Source organism: Phalaenopsis equestris, unplaced genomic scaffold (assembly GCF_001263595.1).
Source record: "Phalaenopsis equestris unplaced genomic scaffold, ASM126359v1 Scaffold000250, whole genome shotgun sequence".
Classification (NCBI taxonomy): domain Eukaryota; kingdom Viridiplantae; phylum Streptophyta; class Magnoliopsida; order Asparagales; family Orchidaceae; genus Phalaenopsis; species Phalaenopsis equestris.
Window position 1 is genome coordinate 432,410 of NW_018164692.1, and position 8,973 is coordinate 441,382.

The 8,973-nt window shown below is 35.2% G+C and overlaps 1 protein-coding gene across 2 annotated transcripts in view; it reads right to left on the reverse strand.

Moving 5' to 3' along the window:
- LOC110024179 (internal alternative NAD(P)H-ubiquinone oxidoreductase A2, mitochondrial-like) overlaps window positions 1-8,973 on the reverse strand; it is a 31,090-nt gene that overhangs the window by 9,229 nt on the left and 12,888 nt on the right. For both annotated transcript variants that reach the window (XM_020723985.1, XM_020723987.1), the window contains 2 exons: window positions 1,559-1,722; window positions 1,183-1,297 (listed from right to left, as the gene is read on the reverse strand). In XM_020723985.1, the coding sequence (XP_020579644.1) occupies window positions 1,183-1,297; window positions 1,559-1,722 (279 nt within the window). The remainder of the gene's footprint in view (window positions 1-1,182; window positions 1,298-1,558; window positions 1,723-8,973) is intronic.

An 8,973-nucleotide genomic window follows, 5' to 3' on the forward strand; every position in this document is an offset into this window, starting at 1 on the left:
ATATATATATATATATATAACCCCTTTAAAGTGCCATTAGTTACATGCATACACTAATTTGGGCAGCAGAACTAATTTTAGGGCATTTAGCGAGGGAATGGTCACTTGATGCCTGAAAAAGTGTGTCTTTAAACAAAGCTAAATATGATGCTATCAAAAGCTAAATTCTCTTACTTTTGTAGAGCTCATTTATTGCAAAAAGGCTTTGAATTTTTTTTAGAAAAACTGTCTAATGTGACCTTATAATTCGCTGTGATGGGCTTTCCCTCAATAAATACTCGATCACCAAGCTCATGGACAACTTTCAACCAAACTCAACCAGTCGTCCAATCCCAATAACTACACAACAACTTCCACCAAATAAATCAATGGCTTCAGTTTAGCAGACTGAGTATCAATCCAAGTTCTCAAGCAACAAATTTCTTGTATCTTCCAAAGAATAATTGATTAATTTCGTTTTATGTTTCTTTTCACATATGTGGCACATTATGTGACATTTTTTGAAGCACTCAAGCCCTAACCTTTCCCTATAAATAAGGGGACACCAGAAGAGCCAAGATTACACAATCTTAAACAGACTAGCCAAAAATTACTATACTATTGAAACATATAATAAATTTCTCCTCTATTCTCTTCTTTTCTATTTACTCTACTTTCTTTTCCCTTATTTTAAGTAGGATTTTAGTGTAAGCCAGAAATCAGACTTCAACAGCATGGACCATGGAACTCTTTTTTATCTTATTAATCTGTAATATATAATAAAAAAACATATCAACAACAAAGTCTCTTCAATCTGAATAATTTCAATTAGTTGGCTTTTTTTAATGAAATTACATTAGCTTCTCCTCAACCTTTATTTAAGAAAGAGAATAACAATCAATACCAGCCAAAACCCCACATCCATAAAAGGGGGTGGGAATGACAGGAGGGATATGAAAAGGCAGAGAGATGAACCAGATCACATATTCTTCATAAAAGTTCGATGACTTATATGGTCAGTTTGAAAGAATAAATGCCTTTTTATGTCATTCTAGAATGTACATAAAAGGAACCTGCCTGCAAAATATGATATCCACAGTGAACCTAATTGGTAAATTTTAAACTATAGATACATGTTACCTTCCGAAAGGAATAGCAATAATCTTTTATCCAATTTAACGCTTTAGAAAACTTAAAACAAACCTGTGCTAAAGCTGGTAACACACTCTTCTGAGTACTTTGAAGAAATCCGCTACAGTCACCAATGGCAAACACGTCTTGTATCGATGGAACACGAAGCCATTCATCTACACCAATCCTGCAAAATTTTCAGCTTCCCTGGGTAAGCTTCATAAATTTGACGAAATAACTACCAAGTACATTAGTGCAAGAGCTAATATTCTGCATGTAGAGCATGATAGTAAATTAAACTTTGTGAATCTATGATTCTCACATGTTAAATGTTAAAATAACAAAACATATGAAGCAACGATCCCACCGAAAACAGAATTGGTAAAGACAATACAGAAAACTACGATTAATTTTGTGATTTTTCACTATTATAGGGTGAAGAATATACCTGCCACCCGGTGACTTTGGCAAGTCTAAAGACTTTGTAAACGAAGAGGGACCTACACCAGTTGACCACACCAGAAGGCCATATGGAACTTTAGTTCCATCATTAAGAATTATGTTTTCAGGCTGAACATCTTTGACAATTCCTCGAATCAGGTGAACCCCAGACTACATTAAGTGTTTGGTAAAAATGGTGAAAAGAATAAAAAAAAATTTATAAGAATTCAAATAAATCATTAACAACAAAAAAAAAAAGAACATCAGCTAACATGCATTATCATTTTCTACGACAGAACAAGTAGAAACAGTCAATCTTTAGTGTTAAGTCGCATTAAAAAATTAGAGGTTTAGTTGCATATTAGATAACTGAAAAATATATCGATGTTAAAACATCAAGTGGTTGACCCTAATCCGAAGGCATAAGCTTTTGAGGAAGAAACAGGCTTAACTAATAGTGTATAACCCAATTTTGGTCTCCTTGAGTGACATTAGAGTGGTGATCACTTAGTTTAACTAATAGTGTATAACCCAATTTTGCTTTCCTTGAGTGACATTAGAGTAGTGATCACTTAGTTTGTGGCTCCCATGATTTTTTGTCATTCTTCTAATATAGTCCGGCAATGTTTAAGAGCAAGTGATTCCCCCAATGGCTCCATGTAGTTGAGTTTGCTCTTGTTGCATGATAATTTTATGAAGTTGAAAAACTTTTGCTAGGGTGGGAGTAATGGATGATGTAAAGAGCACTCATATGAGAAGGAATTTGTTAAGAAACATGAATACATACATTCATACATATATGTAGAGAGATCTCATATGAGGAGGAATTTGTTAAGACATATACATACATACATTTGCATGAAAATTTTATAAAGTTGAAAACTTTTGCTTAAGTTGAGACCTGCAATGCTCTATGGCGTTGAATGTTGGCCTTTAAAAAAGAAGCATAACAATAAGTTAAGTTTTGCCGAGATGAGAATGATTAGGTGGATGAGTGGCTTTACACTTAGAGACAAAATGCAAAATGAATATATTCGTGATATGGTTGGTGTAGCTCCTGTGACAGACGAAATTAGAGAAAGTCGTCTTAGATGGTTTGGTGACATTAAACGTCGACCATCTGATGATCCGGTTAGAAAAGTAGATGTTTTAGATTCGACTTGTGTTAAGAAAGGCAGAGGTAGATCTAGGAAGACTTAGGCTTATCGTATTAAAAATGATCTTAATTTACTAGAACTAAATGAAAATATGACACTAAGTAGGACGCAATGGAGAAAAAGGATTCATGTAGCCGACCCCACGTAGTGGGATTAAGGCTTTGTTGTTGTTGTTGTTGTTGTTGTTGAAAACTTTTGCTTGTGGGAGTAATGGATGATGTAGAGAGCTCACATACATACATACATACATACATACACACAGACACACAGACACACACATACACGCACACGCACACACGCACACGCACACACGCACACGCACACGCGCACACGCACACACGCACACGCACACACGCACACGCACACACGCACACGCACACACGCACACGCACACACGCACACGCACACACGCACACGCACACACGCACACGCACACGCACACGCACACGCACACGCACATGCACACGCACACGCACACGCACGCACACACACGCCCGAACAAGTTCGCACTTACGTTGCCGTCGTCGTCGGTGATAATCCCGCCAAACCCTCATATGCTACAGTGGTTCACAAACGCCGCTCCCCTGCCAAGCTCCCCTTTCAACCTCGCAGATAGTCCGATATTTCAGCAGATGCACCACGATTCTGTTGCAGGAAATGAAGATTGCAATCTCATAAAAAAAGTTAAAAAAAAGGGCAAACCAGCAATATTCTTCTCTGACGCTGAAATTTCAACTCGTGCAGGAAAATACAAATTTAAACTAGTTGGAAAGTTCCAATTAGGTTGGAAAGTTCCAATTAGGTTGCCAGTTCCAATTAGGTTGCCCTAAGATGAAGATCATTAGGAAGGTTTTTGAAGATTTCAAACTTGTTGGAGATTGACAGGTCGGTCATTTCAACGGAAGACATGTTATGATACAGCTGAGCATAGAAGAAGATTACACGAGAATTTTCTCAAAAAAAATCATTACAATCGAGGGCAAACATACGAAATTGCTCAAATGAACCCCTAAATTTAATCCCAGTCAAGTAGGGTTGTAAACGAGCCGAGCTTGAGCGAGCTCAGGCTGGCTCGTGTTCGGCTCGTTCAAAATAGCTCGTGCTTGTGTTTGAAATTAGCTCGTGTTTGAAATAGGCTCGTGAACAGTGTGTTCGTGTTCGGCTCGATTTATATATTTGTGTTCATGTTCAGCTTGTGTTTGGCTTAAATTAACACTGAAAAATGAGTTCAACACACAATAGATGTAAAGTGTTGGATTCAAACTTGGATCAAATTAAGCAAAACAAGGTGCATAACCACATTACCACAAGAACAGTTATGATTTAAACATAGTCATAAATATATGTAATATATTATTATATAAATAATGTGTGTAAAATATTATTATATAAATAATTATATATATTTTTTTATTTCTAGCTAAAACAAGCCGAAGACGAGCGAATGTTCGTGTTCGACTCGTTTATAATTCATGTTTTAAAAACTTGTTCTTGTTTGAATCGTTTACTTAACGAACGAGCCAAACACGAGCTACTTAACGAGCCGAACACGAGCTGTTCGCGAACAACGAGCTTTTCTGACAGCCCTACAGTCAAGAACCCCCAATTGCACTTATCTGGTTCTCATTACCTGAACTCAAGTTTCAATTCTTTAACCTACCTATCTTATATGTAATTAAGACTATCCTTGGAACATCTTTGCAAGTAGATTCACCTACAGTTCATTTCTCAAGGTCTTCTAATGCAAGAATTTTGATTGAAAGAGATATTACACTTCCAGATGTAGAAGTCTGGCTTGGATCTGCTCACAACAATGGTTGCTAGCAACAAATCATTATGGAACAAAGACCTTACTACTACAATAATTGTAAAATGTTTGGAATGTTTGGACACCCGCAAGATAAATGTTTCAGATTGCACCCACAATTGACAACTAATAGTCAAAAACAAGAACACACTATTAGTGCACCCCATGTGTCTGAACGCGCTCCCAGCAAACCTGATGACAGCCAACCTGAGGAGGGAATCACCACAAGGCAGGAGTTGGTGGCTGCCCCTGGGATCCCTTCTCTTAACCATACTACAACGGATAATGTTCGAACTGAAAATCAGGATAGTCCCACAGCTCCTATTCATGAAGCATCAGGTGCAGAGGTACCAATTCACACTTCACATATACTGGAACTTATCGAGGTGGCAACGATTGTCTTTCCTTCTACTGCGATTCTAACATCAATTCAGACTGAGGATCACATGAGCCAGTCTTCAGATGAAGAATGACAAGTTTACACTTCTCGGCAGAAGAAGAAGGTTGGGGGTACACTCCAACTTGGAAACTTAATGGATGATACTTTAGTTACTCCTGACATTGACACAGTCTTCAAAGTTTGTTATCTGACTCCGCTCCTAAAACTAAAGGAAAAGACAGGACTAAACTGACTCGTTCCTAGCTACTTGTTTTCTGCATGTTTTAAATTTGTTTTACTTTTTATTGAGTTTATTTGTATTTTTTTGTTTGAATATTACTGTACTTGTATCGTATGGGCAGGGTACCTCTTTTGAGCTCTCTCATACAACCTTTATGTATCATTTCTATTTCAATAAAATCAGCCATTGAGCTTTTCAAAAAAAAATAATGATAAAAATAAAACATGCGGCTTGTAATGCTCATGCATAATAGAGGGTAGATAGACCCTAACGGCCTAACCTACCCTCCCCAGCCACCTTGAGAGATATATATAATAAATCAAAACAAATAAAGTGATAAACAATTAATATACTTATAGGGTCATAAATATATTAACAGGATAGATAAATTTCTTGGTTTCCCAATCACTAGCCTCATCCCAACTACTGCACCCCTAATGCTACACGAATTGTAACTCTATTTTGTAATTTTTTGGAAGCCACTTTAGACTAACTTCTAGCCATAGTATATTTGATAATACACATCTCTTTCCTAATGATTGCACATTATGTGTATCTTGTCAATTTTTCCAATGCATCTTATAGCCACAATTATACATGCATAAATAAGTATATTTTTCAATGTTTGTCTTCACTATATGCCACTTTTTCCATCTCTAATAAAATCATAATCTGGATTGCATTTATCAACTTCATCTATCTTATTTCAAACAATCCCTTCAATATTCTATAGGTTCAATATTTGACAAATAGTTGCAAGGGGATAATTTCATTGCTCATTTTAATATACTTTTTTTTGGCTGGAGTTCTAATTGGACTAAATATTACTTTTTAAGTTAGAAAAGTTTGTGGAGAATGATCCTCAATTTATGGATAAAAGTAGAAGGGTTGAATTTGATGACATCCCAACATATTATTCATCCTACAGATTTTTTTACCATAATTCCTCTAAATTTTGGTAATATAATCATCAAGCGCGAAAGGTACAATCAAATATAGTCAGCTTCAATTCTCTTACCAGTTTAGAGGTAACACCTCTACTAGATCGGGTCTAAAATAAAAAATTAAAACTATTTTTTAATTTTCTTCAGAATTAGAGGCTCAAGTGCCTATACTTGCTTGCCTTATGGTGATTTTCTCTTCTACACCTGCAAGCATCACCATGGATCCACCTGTTACTGCAGTATCTCACCTCCCTCCGATTTGTGAATGCAACAAAGATTAGGATGCTCAAAAACCTTATGATTCAAATGAGAGCGCTCACAATATTGACTCTCTAGTAGATAGGAGTTTTCAAATACTATATATTATATGGGACAGGAATAAAAAGAAAAAAATTCATTATGTCTTCACCACACTTCAATCCAAACGACTCTTTTTCTATTTACCATATCCCCAAATATTTTGTATCATAGATTATAATACTATCTTATCCTAAAGATTTGTCTTTTATATCTAGTGAGTCTTGGTAATTGTTTTTAATATACCCTTATCATTTTCAAGTTATAAGATTTTGCTTCAAAACAATGAAATATTTTTAATATCTATTAACCAACATTGAATCCACTTCATCATCTCCTAATGTAACTTCAATAGATTTGACAAATAACTGCTTATAACTTCCATTATAATAGCTAAATCAAATCTATAGCAAAGCATGACATGCATCAGCAAACCAATTGTGAAACTCAATAACCTTTGGCCTTACGGTTTATCACTTCATCAAATTCAATTGAAATGGATAGCCAAGGGATAAATTATAGAATTTGTATGTGATAAATATAATCAGTCTGAGATTAGTTGACCTATCACAACTTCTCAATTGATTTTTTTTTTTCATCTCCCAAATCCTTCATGTTTTTTTTTTCTATAATTGCTCATTATGTGTACTAATCTCACTAATATCTTCTCCTACAATCAACATATAATTCACATATAAGAGCATTATAGTATATACCTTACCAACACTTTTCGGTTTAGCAACATTGATAAGACTAATTTGATACATGGACGTATCAAATTTTCGGTACCACTATGAGGAGCATGTTTTTTAATCAATACACGTTTTTATTCAATTTGCAAACAAGGCTTTCTTCTCTAGGGACTTCAATGCCTTCATGTGCACCATATCCTCCTCAAAGTTTCCACGAAGAAAAGTTTTCTTAACATCTAAATGCACAAGGTGCAAGTTCTATGATGTTACTCTCCTCAGCATTACTCAAATGGTAATAAACTAAACAACAATATAAAATGTCTCATTAAAATCAATACTTTCAGTTTGATATAATCCTTTCATGACAAATCTTTCATTGTTATTTTTATTATCATTATTCTCTTCATTGATCTTGAAAGCTATTTATCAAGGAATGCCCTTTATCATCAGGTAGTTAATATCCAATTGTCATTTTTATATGTGTCCCTTGTCATGGAAGCTCCCACTTATATTCATCAGCATCAGTTAATAATAAACAATAAGAAAAAGGTGAATATCTATGACTCGATTTATCCACTTTAAAGATCTTCTGACTATACCACAAGAATGTTCAACTCAAGATATGTTTCAAAATACATCATCTTTACCATCTTATAACTTGGTGGACATAGCATTCAAACATTGTTAATGTATAACATTATCTTTACCATCTTATAACTTGGTGGACATAGCTTTCAAACATTGTTAAATATTCATGTAATATAATATTATGATCCCTAGTAATCTTCAAATTTTGATCATCCAAAAATCAATAGCCAAAATCAACTCCAAATACAATAAAGAATCACTTAATAGATTCAAGATATATTTAATCTCCACAAATGAAATCCACATGCACATATAAAAGACAACAAAAACTTTTATTTGAGAAAGCCAAGTTTACCTACTTATCGTTCCAAATTTGTAGAAGTAGTTTGCAGAAAAAGAGATCGTTCACCTTTTTATTAATCGATTAGAAGTGCTTATAATTTCAAGCCAAAATGCATTTGGCATTCAACATGTAACATCTTACTTCTAGCTTATTCAATCAAAGTTTTGTTCATGTACTCCCAAATCATATTTTGTTATGGAGTTTTTGGAACTATCCTCTCAACACTGATTTCACTAACAGTGCGCAATTACTTGAGTTCTTTGATATTATACTATCACCCATTATATGATTATAGGCACCTTTTCTTTGCATTATACTTTATTATTTGCTAAATTTTATCCTTTAAAAGAAAGATAGAAATCAAATTTAGTTTTCTTGAATAAAAAAATATCTTCATAGTGGAGTCATGTATAATGGTTATGTAACAATGTAAACCACTAAAGGATTCCACCAAAAATGGTCCTCAAACTCGATGTGTCTAAGCTACAATTTCTAGGTTCAAAGTCCCCTTTATACCTAAGAAAATGAACCTTTTACTTTTGAAAACACAGCCCTCATAAAAACTAGAATCTAAAGACGGCAAGTTTGGAAAATTATAATTTGAATGTAAATTTTTAATTTCTTTCTAAATCATATATCCCAACCTTTCATATCATGTATATAAATTAGTATTTGAGTTTTTTGTTGCTCCAATGTTCCAATATATAAAGTCATACATACGGACCGTTTGGCGCAACTGTGGGGGAGCGGCGCGGCCTGGGGCTGCTTTTTTCGTTCGTTTGGCACGGAGGAGGAGGAGCGGCGAGGGAGGAAATCAGTAAAAAGCGAGCCGCGGGTTATACCCCGTGGCTGGCTTTCGCGTGTGCCTTTTTAGCTTGCTGCCACGATCCCATCTTGCCCTAACTCCTGCGAAAAGGTTCTCCTCTCTCGTCGACGGTGTCGTTCGCTCCTCCCCGGTCTTCTCCCTCCTCTTT